Source organism: Argopecten irradians, chromosome 7 (genome assembly GCF_041381155.1).
Source record: "Argopecten irradians isolate NY chromosome 7, Ai_NY, whole genome shotgun sequence".
Taxonomy (NCBI): Eukaryota; Metazoa; Mollusca; class Bivalvia; order Pectinida; family Pectinidae; genus Argopecten; species Argopecten irradians.
Genome location: NC_091140.1, coordinates 32,396,792 through 32,424,632, shown reverse-complemented (window position 1 = coordinate 32,424,632; position 27,841 = coordinate 32,396,792). Strand labels below are relative to the sequence as shown.

At 34.9% G+C, this 27,841-nt stretch overlaps 1 protein-coding gene across 1 annotated transcript; it reads left to right on the top strand.

Annotated features, from left to right (window-relative positions):
* The first annotated feature begins 3,868 nt into the window (after positions 1 to 3,868).
* On the top strand, positions 3,869 to 27,144 carry LOC138328179 (F-box/WD repeat-containing protein 7-like). The gene is made up of 14 exons (XM_069274852.1): positions 3,869 to 3,967; positions 5,983 to 6,123; positions 9,816 to 9,946; positions 10,235 to 10,438; positions 11,194 to 11,545; positions 11,914 to 11,987; positions 12,322 to 12,439; positions 12,776 to 12,910; positions 15,343 to 15,594; positions 15,926 to 16,039; positions 18,203 to 18,384; positions 18,929 to 19,154; positions 21,539 to 21,749; positions 22,094 to 27,144. Exons 2-14 carry the CDS (start codon positions 6,019 to 6,021, stop codon positions 22,372 to 22,374), a joined length of 2,385 nt encoding a protein of 794 aa, XP_069130953.1. The 5' UTR covers positions 3,869 to 3,967; positions 5,983 to 6,018; the 3' UTR covers positions 22,375 to 27,144.
* The last annotated feature ends 697 nt before the right edge of the window (positions 27,145 to 27,841 follow it).

Sequence of the window (27,841 nt, the reverse complement as noted above, 5' to 3'; positions counted from 1 at the left end):
GTGGATTTCAGTGCTTGCAGTAATGCTATAATACTGTAGATGGTTCACGATTTTCATGCTTTTTTGGAAAATGTTTTCATAGAATTTAACCTATATTTGATTAATGTCATTTTTCTCCTGTTAAAAATCAGACAAGAATTTTGACACATATACATATAAAATGACATAAAGAAACAATTAACATATGATACATATGTGAATATCGTTATGAATTGAAAGGCATTTGATTTCATTTAGAAAAGGAAATTGTTTTCTAGAAGGAATGGATATATATATTGACCTAATAGTTTTATATTCATTACTCTTAAGGTGGTAGTCTCACATTCCCCAAAATTTTCCTGTCGTTCAATATTTTTCATATTTGATTTATGAAGTAAATATGTTGTTATGCATCTTCTGTCAAAGTTTCGAAGAAATTGAACCATCCATTTTTTCTAAATAAATATTCAAATTTGCCATTTTTGAGTAGATTCTGCACATGATAAAACAGCATTAGTCTGTACTAAATCTGCCCTGTAAATGAAAATAATTAACAAAATGTTCTACGATATATATATTGTTTAATTGATGTGATATATATCAATCCTTTTTTGAAGAAAATGCTTTACTTCTCGTCATAATTAATTTCTAGTGATCATTTTTGGAGGAAATTAGGTAAAAAAAGACGCAATTAAATTACCTAAAATATTCTCACCAAAATGAAAATAAATCAAAATTGTGAAGTTCAATTTTTATAGAAAAATAACAGACTAAAAAGTGACAAAGTTGCTTTTAATCAGTCAATTTTCAAGAAAATTGAACCACAATTTGTCAAGATAGAGCATTTTTAGCACCAAAAAACCTTCATTTTTCATTGAAAAAGACGGGATTCACAATAGAGTTATCTCCCCTAATATGTATACTTTTTATACAATCACTGCAGAATTTTCTGTTACAATATAGCCTAGATGTCAATACTTTTAGTTTTAAAAATCATTAACAATGTTTAATTAATATATATTTACCAGAAAATAGCAATTTAAGATTGATAGGATTATTTGTGTTGTTATTTTTCAAACTAATAAAATAATTTATTCATAAATTCGAACTTCAGAAAAGGGGGTATTAATCAAATCGCGGTCATTCAAATGCTTGAAGAGCTTGGGGCACTGTCATAACTCAAGCGTCTGTATGAAAAAATCATGATCTATCTCCCTTACCACGAGACTACATTTTAAATACAATTATTTATCTTTTAAAGGCCCACTACTTTTCCGAAACAGCTTTTAATTTTTAAAATGGGAATGTAAAATAAGATCTATAATTTTGTAGAGTCGCAAAAATTATTAACTTACCGTTGATACTACATTTATCATCACCTTCTGAACGATTTGATTAGAACAAACAAAATGTTTATTTTCATAAAGCGGGTTGTATTATGTTTCCCGCCGTCGTCTTAAATACCGCGCGGTAGTTGACTATCACTGCGCCAGACGGCAAAACAGCGAATTGATTCTCCACTGTTTTCATATGTCAATCAGGAAATCTTGCATAAGTTTGGTGTCGTAACCTTATTTTAGGTCATCGGTATGCATTTTCTGATGTTATTAATGTTTCTTAAGAAACCTTTATATTTTGCTCCGGAAAGGTAATGGGCCTTTAAAGGCCCACTACCTTTCCGAAACAGCTTTTAGTTTCTAAAATGGGAAAGTAAAACGAGATCGATATTTTTGTATAGTCGCTAAAGTTATTAAACTTACCGTTAATACTACACGTGTCATCACATTCTGACCAATTTGATTAAAATAAATAAAATGTTAATTTTCATAACGCGGGTCATCTTATGTTTCCCGCCGTCGTCCTAAATACCGCTCGGTAGTTGACTATCACTGCGCCAGACGGCAAAACAGCGAAATAACTCTCCACTGTTATCAAACATTACGCAGGAAATATTGCATATGTTTGGTGTTGTAACCTCATCTTAGGCCATTGGTATATATTTTCTGATGTTATTAATGATTTTAAGAAACCTTTATGTTTTCCTCCGGCCTTTAATATTTTGCCAAAACACAAGTGAAAATCTATCAAATATTTGGTGAAAAATCGATCGAAGTATTGGTGACATTCTTAATCATGCAGAGATAACTCACCACCTATCAAAGAACACGCATACAAGGCACTTACACGACCCAAACTGGAATACTGCTCTTCCGTATGTGACCCCTACCATGCATACCAGATCACACAAATCGAAAAAAAAAATACAGCGCAGAGCAGCACGATAGACATGATACATGAACTCAAACTACCATCACTACACACAAGCAAACTACAGTCAAGACTAACACCAAGGACGTATATGAGAAGAATAAGTCATACTGGGTTTTGGCACAGGAGCATTTGTGTTTCTGCACTGACCGTGACGTTGGGCGACGACTGATTTTCCTTTGATATCAGCCGACGCAGCCTTTGATGTAGCTTGCGGGTGCGAGGGTTACCGTCTTACTTTCTGAAGTGTTCTGTCATTTCAAGAGCTGTCGTAATTTTTTAACGAAAATTGAAGACATTTCTTCTAAATCTTCCGTCCTTAAAGCAAGTACTAAACGTTGTGAAATTTAATTAACTTTACATTGGTGATTCATTTGACTCGATAGGACAAGTATTTGTTGAGAAAAATGTTTTTTATTCCCGGTTCATAGGCATCTCGCGTGGTGTTTAGCAGTGTTAAAAGGCAATGACGAATCCTTCTCAAAATAAATCCTTGATTACACTTTTCTTCATAATCATACACAAACTAGTCATAGTCAACCAAGGATTTATCAGTGAGAAGGATTCGTGACTGTCTCTTTACACAAGGATTTATAAGTGATATACGTCCTTGCTTTACATTACTAAACACCACGCGAGACGCCTATGAACCGGGAATAAAAACCGTTTTTCTCACGAAACACCAATTTAAAGTTTATTAAATTTCACGACGTTGATGACTTGCTTTAAAGACAGAATATTTAGAGGATATGTCTTAAATTTTCGTTAAAAAAAAAAGCTCATGAAATGACGGCTCCGCTTCAGAAAGTAAGACGGTAACCCTCGCACCCGCAAGCTACATCAAAGGCTGCGCCGGCGGATATCAAAGGAAAATCAGTCGTCAACCCAACGTCACGGTCAGTGCACAAACACAAAAGCGCCTGTCTTGGACTTCCCCAAAACCCAGTGTGACTTATCCTTCTCATATACGTCCTTGTAGTCAACACACCGTTCCTTATAAAAACAAACTGTAGAACTAGACACACACTTACCGTTACACTGTATCTGCTACCAATCAGATCAAGGACACTACAAATACTACTTTGTTCCCTACATACAATCACACAATGGAACCTCCTACCGGTAGCAGCAGAACAAAGCACAACACTCGAAGACTTAAATGATATGGAGAAGACTTAAATTATGGTCGCCATCTTATATTTTGCAGCCATCTTGGATTTTTACAGCAATCATGTTATCTTTATTTTTCTTAAATGATTTTTTTTCAATTTGTTCTCTAGTGTGTAAGAATGAGCTATAAAACTCATACTTTTAACTGATATTTTAATTTGACCATTATCAGTATAACATTACTGTGCTCCATATCTGCGCTCCTTATTGGCAGAGATTTAAATCTCCGTTATCGGGTATAGCGGCCATTTTGGATTTGACGGCCATCTTGAAAAAAAAATGTTTTTTCCCCATATCAAAGATTGTTAGGGTGATAGTGCTCTATGTTCTTTCAAAATTTTACGCTTTTATTACAAAATCCACAGTAGGTGTTGCAGCCTTTACCGGGCCCGTTAGGCCTTTCTGTAAGTAGATTCAGAGTTAACTCCCCTGGGTATGGATGAGACTCTCGTTCTCAGACGTCATTTCATGAAAGCAAGATGGCGAGTGTCTGAAAGCAGTTTCTCTCCTCAGAAAAAATGATTTGCAGAGGCAAATACGATGGAATGAGGTATGCAGATGGTCAAATCGAGTCTATGATAACTTAGTTTTTTGACATGGATTATTTATGATATGCAAATCGCCACCGAAATATGATTATAGTCACATTGCACAGTGTTCGTATTGAGGTCTCCTCGGGGGTTCAGTGTTCAGATTGTGCAAGCTCGTAACTGGTGCCGATTGCCACGGATCTGAACAATATATCACGCATTTGAGAACGAAGCTTAAATACTAATAATGTATTTAGGTACGCATAAATCCCAGATATCTACATACAGCCATGAGATCGTTAGATTCATTGGTCTGTCTTTGTTTAAAATGCACCACATATTCATTGATCTGACACAAGTCTATTGATTTCACCAGTGGAGAATAACTTTGTTGTCAGTCTAAATTTACAGAATACAGCCTTATATGTAGATGTGTTTATACACAGATTAAGATCTGTACTTAAGGATTAAAAGCGGTACTTTAACCATTGATTTTGAAAAATATACCCAATGGGCCAAAAAGTAATCTTGACCAGATGAATGAGTTCATTTCTTCTTTTTTTCATAAGAGGAACTGCCGTTTGTTGGCAAGACAAACTGATTTTTTGATGCTATTTAATTAGTGCACAATCTTTTTATTCAATCAGGTTGAAAGTAAAATGTGCGGCATGCACCAGCCAGAAGGGATATTACGTATACTCAGTATCAGAGTCAAATAAGCAACATTAAACGATGACAATACTCTGTCTTCATTGTTCAAAGTTGTGTATTTGTCAGTTAAAAGTGTCTGTCAGAAATTACGGGGAAAATCAGTCATTGGATAATTTAAAGATGCTTCCACCGCTGAAAAATGGTATTTTTTCACTATTAAAAAACAAGAGCAGACGATTTAGTATTTTGCTTCAGTTACGAAAGTTACTTACTTTACACCATTACCACCAATGAAAAGTTTAGAGCTTCTGACTTTACTTTAAGTTAAAAATATGAAAAATAATTAATTGCATCCCGAAAAAAATCTGTACCGCTATATCCTATATGAAATGAACTACTGAATGCGTATGTACCAAAGGCAAAATAAATTATTTTATATTATTTTTTGTGTTAATTAGACTATTATATACACGATTAAACACCAATTATTGTTTAAATGATGAATATCATTTTTGGTCTGTCGACGGTGGAGCATCTTTAATGTACATTTCAGAATGCAGTGACTATATTGCAAACACATGCAGTATGTACATAATACATTTGATGTACTTGATAAATCATTCATATGGATATCCAATGTAGATGTAGTACATATATGTATAACAATAATCCAGTTACAATATGTACAACAACATTAAATGGAACATACCGTGATGGATATCTGGTATATAAAGAATGACAGTTTTAATTATGAGAATTATAATTATGAGAATTTAGTTAAGAAAAAAAATCCTATAAATTAACATGCCATGCAAACATTTACATCTATTACATTATCACAGAAAATTTTAAAGGTTAGACATTAAATTCTAGTCTAAAAATTATTCTAGGTATGATGTTTTTACATCATTATATGAATATGTAGAGTAGGTATTTATATTATTTCATTGTGTTAATTAACTTAAACCTTGTGGTAATTTAATGTGAATGACATTGCCACAAAATGTTTTGTGTTAATTGATTATTGTAAAGAAACCCAGGTAGTTACAATGTTTCACACCTGAAAAAAATACTCTGCTAAACAAAATGTCAATTGTATAAGGACCACGCCTGTGGTCACCTGTCCATCGGTGTGGGGGGAAACAAAAAAGACCATTTCACATTGTATATGCTTCCCAGCCGGGGCTGTCAAACTGAATGGAATTCCTTATGTACAACATTTCATGATCACTTCACACACAAAAATCAGGCTATGTGATGAAAACCTGAGCAGGAAAAAAATCTTTAAACAGAAGAATTCTTCAAGAAATAACCTTCACCTGCCATTTGAAACAGATCATCTACAATTGCAATATACAAATGTGATTTATTTTCGTTTCTGCAGATGTGGCCCTGACCTCTCGTCGTTTGTTGCGAGACCATGGCCAACAAAAAGATAGACATTAATAGGTGCACTGTAGAGGACCTTGAACAACTGCCAGGTATCGGCCGATTTAAGGCCGAAGCAATTGTGAAACAACGAAAGGTGAGTTTTGTAATATTCACAGACTTTGTTAGACAGAGAAATAAAATTGGGTAGACAGTATTAACATTAGATTATGTTTTGACTATATTTAGAAACAATTTAAGAATTTGACTGAAGAAATTTCTAAAACTGAAGCATTAACTCTGTATGTTCCCTGATACCATGTATGACTACTCATGATAACATATATACTTGAAGAGTTGTATGTATAGATGGGTAAACAAATCATTTGAAGAGTTTGTGTAATTTTAATACCTGCTAACAATACATCAAACTATAGACAGGACATGATTAATCAATAATAAAAATTGTAGGCAATAGTTGCCCCTACATGGCTGCTATCTGGTACATGAAATCATTAAAAAGATGGAAGTCAATAATATTTATGTTGTTTGCAAATTTAGCATATATATGTCCAAAAGCAAAGCCTTTTATTATCAGAGGCAGTACAGTTGCAATATCAGGAGATAATTTATTTTCTATACCATCAGTAAGCTAAGCTTTCTGATGTAATTTGGCCCAAATCAGGCGGTACCACAGTCAAATTTAAGAATTCATCCACAAAAGTACTGGGCACCACCTAATATTGACACCTGTACACCTGCCTATCATGATCAGCGAAAACCGTACCATGTGTTTCTGTGAAGGGGGAATGCATATTGATGTGTGTAACACCCAAGTAAATATTTTTTGTAAATTCCACGGCTTACTTGCCATTTTTGTCACCTTAAGTCCCTGGGATCTTGTAACTAATGACGCCTATTGATTTTTTCACTACTACTGGTGAACTGGCTGTTGTAAAGTCATATGATATTCTAGCAGACAGCTTTCATCAGGATATATGTCAGACTGGTCTGATTTAGGAAGTACCCCTGGTTGTGAAGTCCACAAGAAACTACAATCATGTGTTCATGTTTCGTCACATTAACTATTGTAGAATCAGATAATATCCATATGTCTGATAGGATTTTGTTCTGACGCTGTAATATATATAGTGTGTATGGTGTAACATGACCAGAGGTTTTCATATTGCATGAAGAAAAAGAATTCAAAGGAATCAAAACTCTCATGTATAATGTCTTTGTATATGTGATATTGATTTTATGGTAAAAATCACATGCAAAATTTCCTGACGTAGTTTGTATATATGTACATCATATGTGAAAAGACAGATTTCAGGTGAATAATAGATGTAGTTATCTTCCAATTACAAAGTATATATACTAGACTGGTATTTGTTTGTGTTATAAAAAGCAATGGAAAAGTTAATTTAATTTTTAAAAAGGAGATTGAAAATTTGCATTCATTTCTATAAATTATAGCATTGTCACCATTGTGATAAATAGAAATTTTCATATAAGACTTTGCAATATGTCCTATGAAATATATATGAACATATTAAATTTATTGATCATATAGCCAGTTATTATCACAGGTCAAAATTTTCTGGTTTTATCTGAAAACGAAAACAAATTTAGCTGTTTCAGTTTTCGCAAAATGGATTTAAGGTACAAAAAGTGGATATATTCACACATGTTTAATTTCGTGAATAGCATATGTAAATAATTTGCTATTTTACTATTTTCATGACAAATACATGCATCTTTTAAGTTTTTAACCTTTTGTAACTTAAATTCATATATGAACCAAAAATTATGGGGAGGGGAAATTTTCACACTTAAAATCCTTAAGCGTAATTATCATAAATTTTCCCCGTCATGTAAATTTCCACATTTATAGTAATATGTATCATCAAACTATTTTTGAATATCTTGCACATCAAATTTTTGCTATCATAGCAATTTCCCAAAAAATTGTGAAAATATCATCCCCAAAAATAATCTGCTATACTGTATGCCACTCAGATCCTAGCATATCAAAATAAAATTACTGAACTCGTTTGTATAAAAAAATGCATATTAAATAGCCATGTACTCATGTCAGATCCTCTTTGTCATTTACATAATGTTCGCTGGAAAGTGAATTATGGCTTTGTTAAGGTACAATTATTTAAGGATGTGTATCTGTATGATGAGCCACACATGCTTCCTATTCGCTAGCTATTGTCCATTGATTTTGTGTAAAAACTTAACTAGGCCATGCTAGTGACAATCAATAATGATAAGTCAGCACAAGGTGTCAGCTGGCTGTATTTATATATACTGGCATGTTGTGTTACATATATACAGTACAGTAATATGGACATACTGGAGTCTTTGGAATCAGAGAGAGAGAGAGAGCTGTGTGCTTTCACTATACTACATGTATATAGCTTATACCATTAAGGTACATGGTCCTAGTATATTTTTTCTGCTATCATCATAATTGTACATGTATATCCTACTTTCACCCCTGTAATTTCATAATGAATTTTCTAGGCTTATAGTTGGAAGAGGTGATATATATGTTTTATAATTAAGGGTTGATAATTAATTAGTTTCATTGATGACAACTATGTATGAATTAGCTTGTACTGTTCATATATAACTTCCCCATTATTTTACTTGCTAATTAATCACATATTATATATATGTTTATGTCATTATTACTATGGTGATATTTTCAGTATCAAGATCATACAACTATATATATATATATATATTGTAGGCCACATTAAAGATTATTCAAAAGAATTCAGAAAAAACCAATATAAAGCAATGAAAACAACATCTATAATCTATTATTCATAAATCAATATTAACTTTCACCCACCTGGTCAATAATGTTGACTTTGATGATACTTACAGACTGAAGTTCTGTTATATAGAATTTCTGTTCTGTAAAAGGATCAATGGATTGTTTACTGTTGTTATTTTGTTTCTCGGACTAAAACATCAGGACTAGTTAGCTATAGCTTATTCATACTCTGGATCTTATTAACCCAAGCAGGACATATACAGTTACCAACTACACACTGGTGATTGATCCATGGATTTTTTTGTGTAACTCTGACCTTCCTTCTCAACCAAAATCTGGTGTGACTTGCTCAAAGAAACCCATACCTGTTTTGCTCAGTCATAGACAATAATTAAGACATGGAGCAAGTTTGTTTTGAATTTCTTCTTCCACTGTCTTCATTTTATTTGTATACAACAGTTACATCTTCAATTTCGTTTGATTTTACACATGAAAATGAAGGATACTCCTGTATTGTCTGATCTCCTTTGATATATTATGCCAATTAATTTAGCTAAAAGCTTTATTTGCCCTACTCAATGTGCAAAATCAAAATGGATTCGCACGATGTAAGATATTGTTATAGTCTTGCAACCGGGTGGTGTATGCATATGGGTTAAAAGACGACTTAACTCTGCAAATTCAGGACTAGTGTTTATTTATGATAGGAAAATTAAATATACCCTGCAACAACACAAATACTAACATTACTTAGAAGAAACATATGTATATATGTCTATTATTCTAGGCCTTTTAACTAACCCTTGGCACTCCCCATGAAATTAAAAAAAAATAAAAGGAGATAATAAAGAAAAAAAATCTGTGAACAAACCAACCAACCATCTTAATAATGTTCTATTCGAATTCTTACAGGGCTTATTTCTGTTGTAGATCATTCTGACAGCCCTGATATATCTTACAAGCTAATAGATAATGAATTGTATGCTTTGCTAGCGGGTTATCTGAAGATTTGGTACGATGTATAAGGTTAAACTTTGCCCTATTTTTATTTGCAGGCTATCCGAGGATTCAGCTGTGTGAATGACCTTTATAACAAGGTACCAGGTGTAGGAGCGTCGATAGTAGAGCAAAACTGGACACTCCTTGTGTGTGAGAAGGCTACACCAAGATCTAGACGTACCGGCAGGTTGGTGATCAAGAGTCTTTTTTTCCACTTTACTTGACACATCCTCGATACCCCATGAGTTCATATATATATATCCACACCTGGATTAATTATAGCAAAACTGAAGTCTTTGCTTTCCACTTTTCTTGACACATCCTCAATACCCCATGAGTTCATATATATAAATATATATATCCACACCTGGATTTATTATAACAAAACTGAAGGCAATTCAGGAGAAAAAATGGACACAACACATTTAAGCCTTGAAAATCTAGCATATACAACCTGTATTTTTCTTGCTTTCAGAGGTGGCAGGAGAACTCGTCATGACTCATCGACAGCCTCTTTGTCGGAGGTAGTGACACCCTCCCCTAAACCTTCCTCGAGTGGGGTAACTCCACGTACCGGGTTTCGTCAGGGTCTGAGACAGCGATCCCGAGGAAACATTGCTCCACCAGATTTACCCGCGACCAGTTCTGCTGCCGACAGTGTGGCCGGTCTTACGCCCAGGTAGGGTCCTGTACTCAAGCACAGGTGTCAGTCTATCTCTTAAACAGAGCTATTTACAGCTGTGAGCATGTATGAATGAGACACATTCATTGTCAGTCTATCTCTTAAACAGAGCTATTTACAGCTGTGAGCATGTATGAATGAGACACATTCATGTACCACGTGATACCCGATAACATTTGTGCATGACTAGTATCTCCAGTGGTGATGGAACATTACTCTTTGTAATCTTCCCGCTGAAATGATGTTAACACGGGACATCACTTTTTGATGTTATTCCACCACTAATAGAAACAATAGTCCTACACAAAATGTTATCAGGTATCACATGGTACGTGAATGAGTCCCTTGGAGTGTGAGAAACTTGTCTCATTAACAAATTATTTTACATCAAAAGGAAAAGTGAAGTAATCTAAACCAAATCTTCATTATACTTACACTACAGGTAGAGGTCAATTGACTGATCACCAGGCGGTATGTAACTATGCCTCATGCTGGTACACACATATGTTCTAGTTGTTAGAGCAAATACCGCAGCATATGCATTCACAATGCAAAATACGAAGTCATGTGCAGAACACGGACGGTTTGGTTGACAATCTAGTTCAATCAAAGGTTTTGATGTAAGATTTGTTGTTATATGTTAAGTTTGGCAGCAGACAACCTTTTGCAAGTTTTATCAAGAAAGTCCAAATGTCTACAGTTTTGGGCTTATTCTAAATATCAAAACCTAACTGTTTTGTGTTTGGTTGTAGACATGATGACACTAGTCGCAGCGCTGTGTTGGACTCCCTGAGTGACAGCCATATGAGTGAGGATGGCGGCTCAGGTGAGGATGAAGAAGGTGGCTCTGATGATGAAGATGCTGTAGAGGATGATGATGATGACGACGATGATGACGAAGATGATGAGGAAGAAGAAGAGGAGGCCTGGTTTGGCGATACAATATCTGATGATGAAACACCCCAGAACAACACACCATCGTTCCCATTCCTCTCATCTTCGTTGCCTCTTTCTATTATGGGATCGTCGTCGACTACTTCCACCCCGGGCCTGTACCGCTCTCGTATACCAATTCCTATCTCCGGCTCCTTTGGCAAGCATATTGTAAGTGTCCTGATTCCTTGATGCTATAAGTGCTAGGGCTTTTAAAAGAAAATGAAAAAATGAAAAGGTGCTTATAATTGCAAACCTGTCCAGTTTTGATAGTTTTGGTCCTATGCCCGGGCAATTGAAATGAGGCCTCAAAAAGGCTAGGGGTGCTTATAAGGTCGAATATGGTGTGTGTGTGTGTGTTTGGTAGAAACAACAAATAATTTGTGCCTGAGGCCCTTTCCTTCCACCCTGCAAAGAATGTTAGGATAATACAAATAGTAATATAGACAAGATTCTGTAGCCTAAAGCTAGATATAAGATGATATACCAGCTGAAACTGATGACAAAAAAATCTTGATTTTCATTCTGTCATATTACAGATGAAGCGCAAGTGCAGCAGCAGTAGGGATGAATTAGTTCAGGGGAAACGCATGAGGACCACAGACGATGTCAGGTAGTAGAGCAACTGGTGTAATTTGATGGTGGTCTTAGTGAAAGTTAAAATGTTGTTTTTGATGTTTTAACTTTTTCTTAGTGATTTACTGTAACATTTTATCTCGCATGAAAACAAGCTAATATCATACCTTAAGCATCAGTCAATATATATAGGAAACTGTAATATTTGTGTACTGTTTATGTAAATATCTCATTTATTGGTCCCAAAATCCCTAGAAAAGAAGACTATTGACTGTTAAAGCATGAAACAACTGTAGTGTTAATTAAACTTTTCTCGATTGTCTTTTACTGAAATCTTCTATACATCTAAATGATGTCTCCGTGTTCTACAGTGCATTCTCCGTACTGATGAAAACTGTCAGACACCAGTATAAGAGTGGACATCGACCTCGGATACCATCCAAGGAACACCCTCCGGCCAAACTGTCCGAATGGCTACAAATCTTTCAGGTAACACTTTAAATAACAGATTTATTTCTTAGGAATAAAACATCTTTGTTAATATTTGTAACAACCTGACTTCACAAAGTCACTGTTTAACTTATATCATTAGTTTTTGAATATTGAAGATTAAACATTTAGCAAAATTTTATATTTTACGATTCAATCTGCACCACAATGTATAGACATTTGTTTCAAGAATGTTTATAAATTTTAAAATATAAAAGCCTAATAAAGTAATTGACAAAAATCATCAGCAAATATTGTGACTTTGGTCTGGAATGAATACAGTTCCTGAACTTTCTCAGATAACTGATATGATTGTGTCAATATTTTGTGTAACAGACTTGGAGTAATGCTGAGCGTATGATGGCACTTGATGAACTCATAACAATCTGTGAACCCACACAAGTTAGACACATGATGCAAGTGATAGAGCCCCAGTTCCAGCGAGATTTTATCTCTCTACTGCCAAAGGAGGTAAGGTCTAAAGTGATAGAGCCCCAGTTCTAGCGAGATTTTATCTCTCTACTGCCAAAGGAGGTAAGGTCTAAAGTGATAGAGCCCCAGTTCCAGCGAGATTTTATCTCTCTACTGCCAAAGGAGGTAAGGGTTAAAGTGATAGAGCCCCAGTTCTAGCAAGATTTTATCTCTCTACTGCCAAAGGATGGTAAGGTCTAAAGTGATAGAGCCCCAGTTCCAGGGAGATTTTATATCTCTACTGCCAAAGGAGGTAAGGGTTAAAGTGATAGAGCCCCAGTTCCAGCGAGATTTTATCTCTCTACTGCCAAAGGAGGTAAGGTTTAAAGTGATAGAGCCCCAGTTCCAGCGAGATTTTATCTCTCTACTGCCAAAGGAGGTAAGGGTTAAAGTGATAGAGCCCCAGTTCTAGAGAGATTTTATCTCTCTACTGCCAAAGGAGGTAAGGTCTAAAGTGATAGAGCCCCAGTTCTAGAGAGATTTTATCTCTCTACTGCCAAAGGAGGTAAGGTCTAAAGTGATAGAGCCCCAGTTCCAGCGAGATTTTATCTCTCTACTGCCAAAGGAGGTAAGGTCTAAAGTGATAGAGCCCCAGTTCTAGAGAGATTTTATCTCTCTACTGCCAAAGGAGGTAAGGTCTAAAGTGATAGAGCCCCAGTTCTAGAGAGATTTTATCTCTCTACTGCCAAAGGAGGTAAGGGTTAAAGTGATAGAGCCCCAGTTCTAGAGAGATTTTATCTCTCTACTGCCAAAGGAGGTAAGGTCTAAAGTGATAGAGCCCCAGTTCTAGAGAGATTTTATCTCTCTACTGCCAAAGGAGGTAAGGTTTAAAGTGATAGAGCCCCAGTTCTAGAGAGATTTTATCTCTCTACTGCCAAAGGAAGGTAAGGTTTAAAGTGATAGAGCCCCAGTTCTAGAGAGATTTTATCTCACTACTGCCAAAGGAAGGTAATGTTTTAAAGTGATAGAGCCCCAGTTCCAACAAGATTTTATCTCTCTACTGCCAAAGGATGTAAGGTCTAAAGTGATAGAGCCCCAGTTCCAGGGAGATTTTATCTCTCTACTGCCAAAGGAGGTAAGGGTTTAAAGTGATAGAGCCCCAGTTCTAGAGAGATTTTATCTCTCTACTGCCAAAGGAGGTAAGGTTTAAAGTGATAGAGACCCAGTCCTAGAGAGATTTTATCTCTACTGCCAAAGGAGGTAAGGTCTAAGTGATAGAGCCCCAGTTCCCGTGAGATTTTATTTCTCTACTGCCAAAGGAAGTAAGGTTTATAAAGTGATAGAGCCCCAATTTCAATCAGCAATGATTTTGTCTCTCTACTGCCAAAGGTATGTGCCAAAGGAGGTAGGTCTAAAGTGATAGAGTCCCAGTTCCAGGGAGATTTTATATCTCTACTGCCAAAGGAGGTAAGGTTTAAAGTGATAGAGACCCAGTCCTAGAGAGATTTTATCTCTACTGCCAAAGGAGGTAAGGTTTAAAGTGATAGAGACCCAGTCCTAGAGAGATTTTATCTCTACTGCCAAAGGAGGTAAGGTCTAAAGTGATAGAGCCCAGTTCCAGGGAAATTTTATCTCTCTACTGCCAAAAGAGGTAAGGAATAAAGTGATTCTAGTGAGATTTTATCTTTCTACTGCCAAAGGAAGTAAGGTCTAAAGTGATAGAGCCCCAGTTCTAGTGAGATTTTAATCTCTCTACTGCCAAAGGAGGTAAGGTCTAAAGTGATAGAGCCCCAGTTTTAGAGAGATTTTATCTCTCTACTGCCAAAGGAGGTAAGGTCTAAAGTGATAGAGTCCCAGTTCCGACAAGATTCTATTTCTCTACTGCCAAAGGAGGTAAGGTCTAAAGGATAGAGCCCCAGTTCCGAGTTTCTATTATGCCAAAGGAGGTAAGGTCTAAAGTGATAGAGCCCCAGTTCCGACATTCTCACAGCCAAAGTAAGCATCGCTAGTGATTTTAGCTATACTCAAAGGTCATCATAGTCAAAATGTAAAATGTTAGATCCAAATCATTTAATTTCTTCTATAGTTAAAACTTGTTTTGGTGTTTATTTCTAAAACATGTGATCAATGTAAGGAATGTGTAAAGTATGAAATAAAATGCCACCACATACCTCTTCTGATGTTTCGTATAGTAACAGAACTTAATATTGTAAAATTTTCAAATTACATACAGAGGAATACACTTATTTGTGTTAATTAAATAGCTGGGTTATTATTAAAATAGTTTATTCGCGTATATTTTCCGTTGTATCTTTGAGTTGAATGGAAGTGTGTTTTTATCAACATTGACGCTAAACTCAATTATGATGTGAATTCAGAGAAATCTTTAAAATAACTTTATTTTGTTATATATTCAGAGAAATTCTTGAAATAAACTTTATTTTGTTGTGAGTTAAGAGAAATTCTTAAAATCTTGTGAATTATTGTTGTAGCTGGCACTGTACGTGTTGTCTTTCCTGGAGCCCAAGGCGCTACTGAAGGCTGCTCAGACCTGCCAGTACTGGCGTCTCTTGGCCGAAGATAATCTGTTATGGAGGGAGAAGTGTAGAGATGAAGGTATTGATGAAAATCTAGTTTATGGACCCAACCGGATACGGCGCAAGCGCTGCCCCTGGAAGGCTCTGTACATGAGACAACATCAAATAGAGTTAAACTGGAGATGTGTGGAGCTTAGACAACCAAAAGTAATTATAGATATTTAACATCAAGTAGAGCTAGAATTTTCATAATGGCATGTAGTAATACCCAAGTCTGTCCCGTCCACTTTCACATTTGGAGACATATGTATTTATGTCATACATATATTCCTACTTTACATGTGATTTGATAATCAATTTAACATGTTTTAAGTCCAGAAGCTTGAATTTTTGCATTCTGAAATAGTTGTATGATGTTTTAAATCATTATGTTAATTTGTGTTGTCAAAGTTGAAATGATAGGTTAACAATGTAATAAAGTATTTGTTATGAAGCGCTGCACAAAGTCATTAACGAGTTTTGGTTTGTTGTGTTGCAGCTGTTAAAGGGACATGATGACCATGTGATTACCTGTCTTGAGTTCTGTGGCAACAAAGTGGTCAGCGGGTCAGATGACAACACGCTCAAAGTCTGGTCAGCCCTCACAGGAAAGGTAAAATCCATAAAAATCATACATTTTATTATAGGGGGTCAGCCCTCACACGAAAGTTAAAATCCAAAAAAATCATATATCTACAGTTTGTATAGGGGGTCAGCCCTCACAGGAAAGGTAAAATCCATTAAAATCATATATTTACAGTTTGTATAGGGGGTCAGCCCTCACAAGAAAAGTAAAATCCATTAAAATCATATATTTACAGTTTGTATAGGGGGGGTCAGCCCTCACAGGAAAAATAAAATCCATTAAAATCATATATTTACAGTATGTATAGGGGGTCAGCCCTCACAGGAAAAGTAAAATCCATTAAAATCATATATTTACAGTATGTATAGGGGGTCAGCCCTAACAGGAAGGTAAAATCTATAAAATCCATTAAAATCATATATTTTTACAGTTTGTATAGGGGGTCAGCCCTCAGGAAAAGTAAAATCCATTAAAATCATATATTTACAGTATGTATAGGGGGCCAGCCCTAACAGGAAAGGTAAAATCCATTAAAATCATATATTTACAGTTATGTATAGGGGGCCAGCCTTCACAGGATAAAATCCAATTAAAATCATATATTTACAGTTTGTATAGTGGGTCAGCCCTCACAGGAAAGTAAAATCCAATAAAATCATATATTTACAGTTTGTATAGGGGGCAGCCCTAACAGGAAAATTAAAATCCATTAAAATCATATATTTACAGTTTGTATAGGGGGTCAGCCCTCACAGGAAAGGTAAAATCCATTAAAATCATATATTTACAGTTTGTATAGTGGGTCAGCCCTCACAAGAAAAGGTAAAATCCATCAAAATCATATATTTACAGTATTATAGTTGTCAGCCTAACAGGAAAGGTAAAATCCATTATAATATTTTACAGTTTGTATATGGGGCCAGCCTTCACAGGAAAGGTAAAATCCATTAAAATCATATATTTTACAGTTTGTATAGGGGGCCAGCCTTCACAGGAAAGGTAAAATCCATTAAAATCATATATTTACAGTTTGTATAGTGGGGTCAGCCCTCACAGGAAAAGTAAAATCCATTAAAATCATATATTTACAGTATGTATAGGGGGTCAGCCCTAACAGGAAAGGTAAAATCCATTAAAATCATATATTTACAGTTTGTATAGGGGGCCAGCCTTCACAGGAAAGGTAAAATCCATTAAAATCATATATTTACAGTTTGTATAGGGGGCCAGCCCTCACAAGGAAAGGTAAATCCATTAAAAATCATATATTTACAGTATGTATATAGGGGGCCATCGCCTTCACACAAGAAAGGTAAAATCCATTAAAATCATATATTTACAGTTTGTATAGGGGGTCAGCCCTCACAGGAAAAGGTAAAATCCATTAAAATCATATATTTACAGTTTGTATAGGGGGCCAGCCCTCACAGGAAAGGTAAAATCCATTAAAATCATATATTTACAGTTTGTATAGTGGGTCAGCCCTCACAGAAAAAGTAAAATCCATTAAAATCATATATTTACAGTTTGTATAGGGGGCCAGCCCTACAGGAAAGGTAAAATCCATTAAAAATCATATATTTACAGTTTGTATAGGGGGCCAGCCCTAACAGGAAAGGTAAAATCCATTAAAATCATATATTTACAGTATGTATAGGGGGTCAGCCCTCACAGGAAAAATAAAATCCATTAAAATCATTAAAAATCACAGAAATAAAATCCATTAAAATCATATATTTACAGTTTGTATAGGGGGTCCAGCCCTAACAGGAAAAGTAAAATCCATTAAAATCATATATTTACAGTTTGTATAGGGGGCCAGCCTTCACAGGAAAGGTAAAATCCATTAAAATCATATATTTACAGTTTGTATAGGGGGTCAGCCCTAACAGGAAAAGTAAAATCCATAAAAACTATGATAGTGCTTGTTATGTAGGTCAGCACTTACAGGCAAGGTAAAATTCCTGAAAACCATACACTTTTTATGGAGTCATTTTTCATAGAATTGCAAAATTCTTTTGTAAAATACACAAAAACATAGTTGGTTAACCTTGCATGAATAGTAAAAATATGTGTATGTCATGGCGTGCAGGAGTAGTAAAAGCTCCACCCAAAATTTATAGTCTTCACAGTAAAAAGGATGTTAAGTACTTGTCTGTGGTTTGAGTGCTATGTTTGTTTGTATTGCAGTGCCTGAGGACATTAGTCGGCCACACAGGAGGGGTATGGTCTTCTCAGATGTCTGGTAACATTGTAATCAGTGGCTCAACTGACCGCACACTAAAAGTGTGGAACGCAGATACTGGAAACTGTATCCATACCTTATATGGGCATACATCTACAGTGCGCTGTATGCACCTCCACGATAATGTGTAAGTATAAATAGACGGATTGCCAGGTATAATTCTGAAGTGTTTTAGACATTGGAGTTCAGTGGGTCAGAAAGATTGGCACTAAGTCTATTTTCAAAAATGATTGATAATAAGACATATCAACAAGACAGCTAGTGACAAGCAGCACAGTCTCCAATTTTTGTGGTCTCAAAAATATGGTATGCAATGAATACAAACATACTACATATACAGAAAACTTTTTTCAATTTTGGTTTTTGTATTTCCTATTAATAATAGCAGTTATTAAGGACATGGCCTATTTTGGTGGTGTATGGAATCTGGAGTATCCAGAGAAAAACAACCAATATACATGTACTAGCTCACCGCTATATGTTATCTGGGCATCATATACTCATTACCCAGAGGTGGAGCAATAGTAGTAGAATGTCAGCACTTTTACAGCTCGGTCATCAACTTACAGCTATTGGGGATAAATCAATACAAAATGGATATTATTATTCTATATTTGATACTAATGTAAAACATTAGAATTTTTTAAATCCTAAATTTCTTGCAATTGCAGTGTTGTGAGTGGGTCACGGGACGCCACACTTCGAATGTGGGACATTGATACCGGACAATGTCTACATGTCCTGATGGGTCATGTGGCAGCAGTACGGTGTGTCCAGTACGACGGTCGGCGAGTGGTCAGCGGAGCCTATGATTACATGGTTAAAGTGTGGGATCCTGAGACAGAGACCTGCCTTCATACACTTCAGGGTCATACGAACAGAGTATACTCTCTACAGGTATTGTAGTCTAAATACTACAGAGAACAGAGTACATAGAGTATATTGTACAAACAGAGTATACCTTCTACAGGTATTGTAGTCTAAATACTACATAGTACAGAGTACATAGAGTATATTGTACAAACAGAGTATACTCTCTACAGGTATATTGTAGTCTAAATACTACAGAGTACATAGAGTATATTGTACAAACAGAGTATACTCTCTACAGGTATTGTAGTCTAAATACTACAGAGTACATAGAGTATATTGTACAAACAGAGTATACTCTCTACAGGTATTGTAGTCTAAATACTACAGAGTACATAGAGTATATTGTACAAACAGAGTATACTCTCTACAGGTATTGTAGTCTAAATACTACAGAGTACATAGAGTATATTGTACAAACAGAGTATACTCTCTACAGGTATTGTAGTCTAAATACTACAGAGTACAGAGTACATAGAGTATATTGTACATACTACATAGTACAGAGTACATAGAGTATATTGTACCAACAGAGTATACTCTCTACAGGTATTGTAGTCTAAATACTACAGAGTACATAGAGTATATTGTACAAACAGAGTATACTCTCTACAGGTATTGTAGTCTAAATACTACAGAGTACATAGAGTATATTGTACAAACAGAGTATACTCTCTACAGGTATTGTAGTCTAAATACTACAGAGTACATAGAGTATATTGTACAAACAGAGTATACTCTCTACAGGTATTGTAGTCTAAATACTACAGAGTACACAGAGTACATAGAGTATATTGTACAAACAGAGTATACTCTCTACAGGTATTGTAGTCTAAATACTACAGAGTACAGAGTATACATAGAGTATATTGTACAAACAGAGTATACTCTCTACAGGTATTGTAGTCTAAATACTACAGAGTACATAGAGTATATTGTACAAACAGAGTATACTCTCTACAGGTATTGTAGTCTAAATACTACAGAGTACATAGTACATAGAGTATATTGTACCAACAGAGTATACTCTCTACAGGTATTGTAGTCTAAATGCTACAGAGTACATAGAGTATATTGTACAAACAGAGTATACCTCTACAGGTATTGTAGTCTAATCAATACATAGGTATATGTACAAACAGAGTAACTACAGGTATGTAGTCTAAATACTACATAGTAAGAGTACATAGAGTATATTGTACAAACAGAGTACACTCTCTACAGGTATTGTAGTCTAAATACTACAGAGTACATAGAGTATATTGTACAAACAGAGTATACCTTCTACAGGTATTGTAGTCTAAATGCTACAGAGTACATAGAGTATATTGTACAAACAGAGTATACTCTCTACAGGTATTGTAGTCTAAATACTACAGAGTACATAGAGTATATTGTACAAACAGAGTATACTCTCTACAGGTATTGTAGTCTAAATACTACAGAGTACATAGAGTATATTGTACAAACAGAGTATACTCTCTACAGGTATTGTAGTCTAAATACTACAGAGTACATAGAGTATATTGTACAAACAGAGTATACTCTCTACAGGTATTGTAGTCTTAATACTACAGAGTACATAGTACATCTACAGAGTATACTCTCTACAGGTATTGTAGTCTAAATACTACAGAGTACATAGAGTATATTGTACAAACAGAGTATACTCTCTACAGGTATTGTAGTCTAAATACTACATAGTACATAGTACATAGAGTATATTGTACAAACAGAGTATACTCTCTACAGGTATTGTAGTCTAAATACTACAGAGTACATAGTACATAGAGTATATTGTACAAACAGAGTATACTCTCTACAGGTATTGTAGTCTAAATACTACAGAGAACATAGAGTATATTGTACAAACAGAGTATACTCGCTACAGGTATTGTAGTCTAAATATTGTAAAAAATGTCCTTAGTGTATGTATGGGATTTAATTGTTTAACTGTTTGGTTGTCAAATATGTTAGCCTCCCAAGAACATTTGAAACCCATGACATTGGGCAAGAAAGAGATTGAGATATACAGTTGAACCTTGAACTTGTGTTACACTAATGCCATTGTATATTCAAAGTATATTGTTGGTCCAGATCAATCTTTTCACTAAATACTCTAATTCAAGTGTACTTAGCTCAGAATTTTTTATTATTTCATAGAAAGAAGGATATTTGAACTCTGTTAACAGTTTGACATATCATTTTCAAGGTATCTAATCCATGTTCACAGTTTAGCGATACATTGTAAAGTTTTTTCGTTCACAGTTTGACCATATTGTAAATAGATTTTTGTGTATTTACTCCATTCACAGTTTGATGGTATTTTTCCTGTTCAATGTTTGACAATGTTATGAATATTTCCCCCTTTCACAGTTAGATGATATTGTAAATATTTACTCCATTCACAGTTTGATGGTATCCACATCGTGAGCGGTTCCCTGGACACGTCTATCCGTGTGTGGGATGTTGAGACCGGTAATTGTTTACACACACTGATTGGTCACCAGTCACTGACCAGTGGTCTAGAACTCAAGGACAATATTCTAGTGTCTGGTAATGCCGACTCAACGGTCAAAGTTTGGGATATAACAACTGGCCAGTGTCTTCAAACATTACAAGGTAAGTCGCTGCTTTCGTTGTTTAGTCGCCATGGAACAAAAATCATAACTACAAGTACAGTAAAAGCTGTCTTAGCACCCAACTCAGTATAAAGACCACTTGCTTAATAAGACTACTTTCTAGGATACCAAATAACCAATTTCAACACAATTTAGCTCGTGTATAAAGACCACTTGGGTACAAGACCATTTTCCCTCTGTCCCTTAGGCGGTCATTGTTGACAGGTTTGACTGTACTTGTGTTGTGTTCATTATTATCATTGTTTGGAGGAAAGCTCAAATCCATGGATATAATTGATTTCCGTGGTACAACTTGTTAAATATGTTTTCTTTTCTATTTTTCAGGCCCAAACAAACATCAAAGTGCTGTGACTTGTCTGCAATTTAACAAACGTTTTGTCATCACGTCTTCTGACGATGGCACAGTAAAAATTTGGGACCTTAAAACTGGAGAGTTTTTACGCAACCTTGTAGCCCTCGAGAGTGGTGGGAGCGGAGGTGTAGTATGGAGGGTTAGATGTAGTAACACTAAACTCGTGTGTGCTGTAGGCTCCCGTAACGGCACAGAGGAAACAAAACTCTTGGTATTAGACTTTGACGTTGACGACAAAAAAATCAGTGTATGAATACAAATCCATATATAGTGCTGTTGAGGATCATGCCAAAAAGAACTAGGAATGGGATGGTCTTGTCAATTTGTGGATGTTAACTGATGTATGAATGTTCTAGTGAATCTGTGATGTAACAAGGTCATAAGCCATCAACCGTCGTTGTGATAGTGTTAAACAACAGATGAAACTACATGTGAAGGAATTTAAGATAGTATCTTTATTCAAGCCCACCTCAAGAATGCCAAATATCTGGGAGCATGTACGACTCCACACCTACTTGTAGCATTGTCTATAACTGACCACAGTAATATATCGTAATGGTTGAGTGGGCTGTAACAGAAGTCGTTTATATGTTATTTTATTTCTGTGTTTTCTACATGAAAACTACTCTTAACTTATTGTAAAAATAACCTTGGCACGAATCTTCAATGCAATTATTGTTGATATGAAATATCAAGTACAATTTTGTTTTCTCAAAAATATATGGACTGTCACAGAAATCATCCAGCCACACAAGCATTTGATTTAATTGAGTTTAAATATTATGAAGTTTATTCTGGCCAGTAACAGTGTTTTAAGTCAAGTGATAGCTCATCAATGTTTTAAATGTTTTATCGCAATTTTGGTGAGAAATACATATCAGTTGGCCTAGGATATTTTCTAGATTTTACTGCTTTAAAGCTTCTACCAACAAAGGACATGTGTTAAAGTAAGTCAATAGATTGAAAATTTGTGACATATTGTCTATGGTTGTAAAGTGTCTACATTGTCATTTAGTATCTATGAATAGTTGTCAATCGCTTGTTAGAGTTGGGTGTAATTTTTGGCTACAGTTGAATAATGAAAATAATTCAATATTATTGCGGTACATGTATTTACCTCTATAATCTTTTATCAATCCAGGCTTATAATAATGTAAGTTTAAAGTACAATGTATTTAAATGGGTTCGGTTTTAAACATCTTTACATTCCATTTCTATTAATTGTAGCCAAGGATAAAAGTTTATATGAATTGGGAAATGTTATTGAAAGTCGTCAGACATCATATGGAGAAATGCATAGATGTCAGGTGGTTATCACCGAATGGAGACCTATTGAAGCCAGTTACTAGGGATTGTTCCCCTAGAAGTGGACAATTTTTCTCCAGGAATAATGCCACATCCAATTCAATCATATGGTAACATTGTCCGAATAGGACATAGACCAGAAGTTAAGAATGCTATCAGATAAAGATGTAAGTCAACCTAATTACCAGTGATTGTAATATTAGGTATCATTAATTAAGCAAGCAGGCCTTGTTTGGTAGTTCCTTTAATTTTGTGTGATTTATAGATATTTATGAGATTTAATATAACATATGGTGAATAGAAAATATGCCCCTCTTTAACTGCACAAGGTCTGGCTGCAATGCTGTTGCCATTAGATCTAGCCTCATGCATACCAAATTGTAGCAGTGTGATTTCTTAAAACGCAACTGACCTAGTTTTTGTATGGGATCTGATGTCACAGAGTTACTACTACAATGTACCATGATGACCAAAATATGAACATGTGCTTTAATGTAAGAATGAAGAATACTGATTTTATCCACTTTGTAGACTTACTGGAAGTATATTTTATCTATCAAGTAATACAAGTGGAGCAGAATTTTGGTCTTAATTTTAGTAACAATTTTTACCATATTTTTCCTTTATACCTCCAACACTTCTAAAGATATTTGATATACACTAGGAAACCAACCAATATATATCTCGGTGAATGGAAACAAGATCTACCATAAAGACATATGTAATTTTGAAATGATTTTAATGACAGTTCTCAGATCATGTATTAATAACAATTACTCTGTTGGGATGCATATGTCTAACCGTACCTCTGATTTACTCACAAGTTACATTATGTCGAATTAATCAAAGTCCTCGCTAGTAATTCAGAATTTCAGATTTCAGAATTCCAGTAGGACTTCTTTATACTGTTAAACCTTTATAATCTGAAAACATCGAAATTATTCATATGGAAATTTTATTCAGTATGTGACTAAATTTTCATTGTGTCTTTCAAGTATGTCCTGGATATGATGGCATTTGTGTGTAGGGAATATTTTGTCTGGTGTGTTTGTAACCATTGTATGTTGCCAGTGATTGTTTAACCTTTACTAGTCATTCTAACCAGTCAAACCATCTCCTTGTGTTCCTATTCCAAACTTTTTCACACATTTCATGTTGTAACTCATTTAGATTTAGCGTACTTAACTGTTATTCATTACTTCTCTGTACTGTATGGTCTGCTAAAAGGTACCTATTGTTTGATCCAAGGCTGTAGCTGCGCTATATATTCCAGTTAAATATATATCTATTTCCGAGGGTTAAGTTTCTTTTAGGGATATCTTTTTTAATTATTTCCGAGGGTAAGGTTTCTTTTAGGGATATCTCTTTTAATAACAAAAATTCCTTAACTGTCAAACATTTCACTTCAACTGTGAAGTAATGGAATGTACGGGACAGTATATGCCATGGACTGTAGTTTATTTATGGGGTCTATTTTCAAATTTGCATAATTTATGCATATTTCAAATCGTTATACAGCAAACTGGGCTGCAATAATGTTAAATTGTCTTTAGAAAATAATCTGAGATGTAATAAACCATTTTAAAACAGTTATTAACTACTAGAAAATTTAATGGATTTGATGACTGAAAATTCAAAAAGACCAAAACAAATGAATTGTTTTGTGGAATCTTGTATATCAGGGAGATATTTACTGGAGTAGTCTTCTCTGGTACAAACAAAGAAGTTAAGGCGATAAATGACATCAAAAATGTATTGTGTATATCTTGTTTAATGATACACTAGGGGACTTGAAGATTTGTCTACTCCTAGCTAGTACTAACAGTACTTGGATTTCAAAAAGTGCAACACAATTACAGTACCCAATTTTCTGATATGTGCAATTTCTTTTTATCATGATATATAGTAAATTTGTCTTGACCAGAAAAGTTTGTGTAAGAATATAAAAACTCCATTTTACTTTGTTCAAAGTATGAGTAACCTAATTATTTCATGTCAATCAATTCACTGTTTTAATTTTCCTGTTTTAACTTGCATTATTTCTGTTTAATAATTAGTTTGAGGTATTGTTAGGAATGTATGGAGTGACCTGATTATCAGGAAAGGGTTTTCCTGATTTACAAATGATAGAGAATTAATGATATAAGTTTAAAATGTTATATGATATTGTAAGATTATGTAAATACTTGTGTGAGGATGTGTGTGCAAATCATTTCAGCAGGTGCTATGATACTTTAAACATTATTCACATTTTTAACATATTAATTCTAATTGGAATTTGTGTTTATGATGATGTGTTGCTTAATCTTTTCTTTTGAAATTTCTCTTCTTTTTAAAAAAGAAAAAACAACAAAGTAGTTTATTTATATGTATTGTTGATTACACTGTTGTCATGACATTTCGGCTATAAGGTGATGGGATAGGCTTACTAAACTTGATTCCAGTAAAACAATTTATTTATCTTTTATCAAGCTTTTTACTGGACTAAGTCCATTGTTATTTTGAGGAGTTATTTACCCTTTTTGTGGGTCAACCTTAAAATCTTCCCTTATGTTTCCGCTTGAAGAGATGTTTGTGTATGCAATGGTATCTCAACAAATGTAGAAGTTTAACATCAGCTATCTGCCCCTGTGTTTTCTGGGTGGAGTTGTTGAAAGTAGGATTGTCTCCCTTGTCTAGATGGAATTTTGAAGGTTTCATTTGGTTAATTTGTGAGACTGTTGTATGTGTTTGTATGTTGACTATTGTGATTTCATTGTGTATATTTGTATTAATTCAGGCTTTCTCATATTCTGATTTCTCACTCTCTTCTTCATTAATAAATTAAATTCATTAATATAACTATTTATGGAGATTGTAAGTATTGTAATAAAGTACTTTTCTCTCATGATCACTCCCCTTCACCTGGAAAACATAAGTGCAAGTCTTGTACATACTGTTCTGTCTTGGTATATTACAGAGTTATATAATTACCCCCTTAGGTATCAACTGTGACGTCACTACTAAGAGAGCAAATATGATGCTATTTTTTCTGAGAAATATGACGTTATAAACTCATAAAAACTTAAGGTAACAGGTAACAATCCAAATCTTCCCCGCAGGGCTGAATGATGACTCTTTAATATATGAAAATACATAATAAGTCTCTCAACACTCCAAGCAACATGTACAAATTGTGATTGTGTGTGTAAAATTGTGTGTATATGTGTATGTTTTAGTGTGATAATCATACTGGTACTAGTGAATGTGATGTGTTGATCCAGGTAACAGTTCTCTGTATAGTCCAAGAATACTTGTCCCTTTATTACAGTATGTAAGCCACTCTGGAAGTTATCTAAACGTGAGGGGTATCTAATGCACAAACTTACTCAATTTTCTATCTTTTCCATAGAATATTTCTTCACTAAACTATTATCGCCAATTTTCTTTCCTTCTTTAACTTACCCTTCGCCACCTTGCAAAGTTTTTAAGAATGGGCATTACATGTATTATTTTCATGAACTCCCTGGTGTTGTAGTCAGCTGGAATTACAGTAGATCTTTCTATGATGTATAAATCCTGGATCGTCACTCGTATATATCTGTACCTAGTGAGACTGAGGAGTGGTGTCTGTACAGATGTAACAGCTGTGTGGTATCCAAATTGTACAATAATGTTATAAAGTATATAACACAGGAAAATACCATACTGCAGAATAAAAAAAATCACAACAAACCAATACATCCTTCTTTGTTATCTATGTATGACGTACCAGTTATCTGTGTACGATGTACTAGTTATCTACGACGTACCAGTTATCTATGTACGACTTACCAGTTATCTATGTATGACGTACTAGTTACCTATATATGACGTACAAGTTATCTATGTACGACGTACCAGTTATCTATGTATGACGTACCAGTTACCTTTATAAGACGTACAAGTTATCTATGTACGACGTACCAGTTATCTATGTATGATGTACCAGTTATCTGTGTATGACGTACCAGTTATCTGTGTACGACGTACCAGTTATCTATGTATGACGTACCAGTTATCTGTGTACGACGTACCAGTTACCTTTATATGACGTACCAGTTATCTGTGTACGACGTACCAATTATCTATGTATGATGTACCAGTTATCTGTGTATGACGTACCAGTTATCTGTGTACGACGTACCAGTTATCTATGTATGACGTACCAGTTATCTGTGTACGATGTACCAGTTACCTTTATATGACGTACCAGTTATCTATGTATGACGTACCAGTTATCTGTGTACGACGTACCAGTTATCTGTGTATGACGTACCAGTTATCTGTGTACGACGTACCAGTTATCTGTGTACGACGTACCAGTTATCTATGTATGACGTACCAGTTATCTGTGTACGACGTACCAGTTATCTATGTATGACGTACCAGTTATC

Coding starts and splice junctions, on each gene's coding strand:
- LOC138328179 (XM_069274852.1), top strand. CDS start 6,019: ATGGCCAACAAAAAGATAGACATTAATAGGTGCACTGTAGAGGACCTT. Junction 11,988..12,321: donor AGGACCACAGACGATGTCAG/GTAGTAGAGCAA, acceptor CGTGTTCTACAG/TGCATTCTCCGTACTGATGA. Junction 16,040..18,202: donor GGTCAGCCCTCACAGGAAAG/GTAAAATCCATA, acceptor TTTGTATTGCAG/TGCCTGAGGACATTAGTCGG.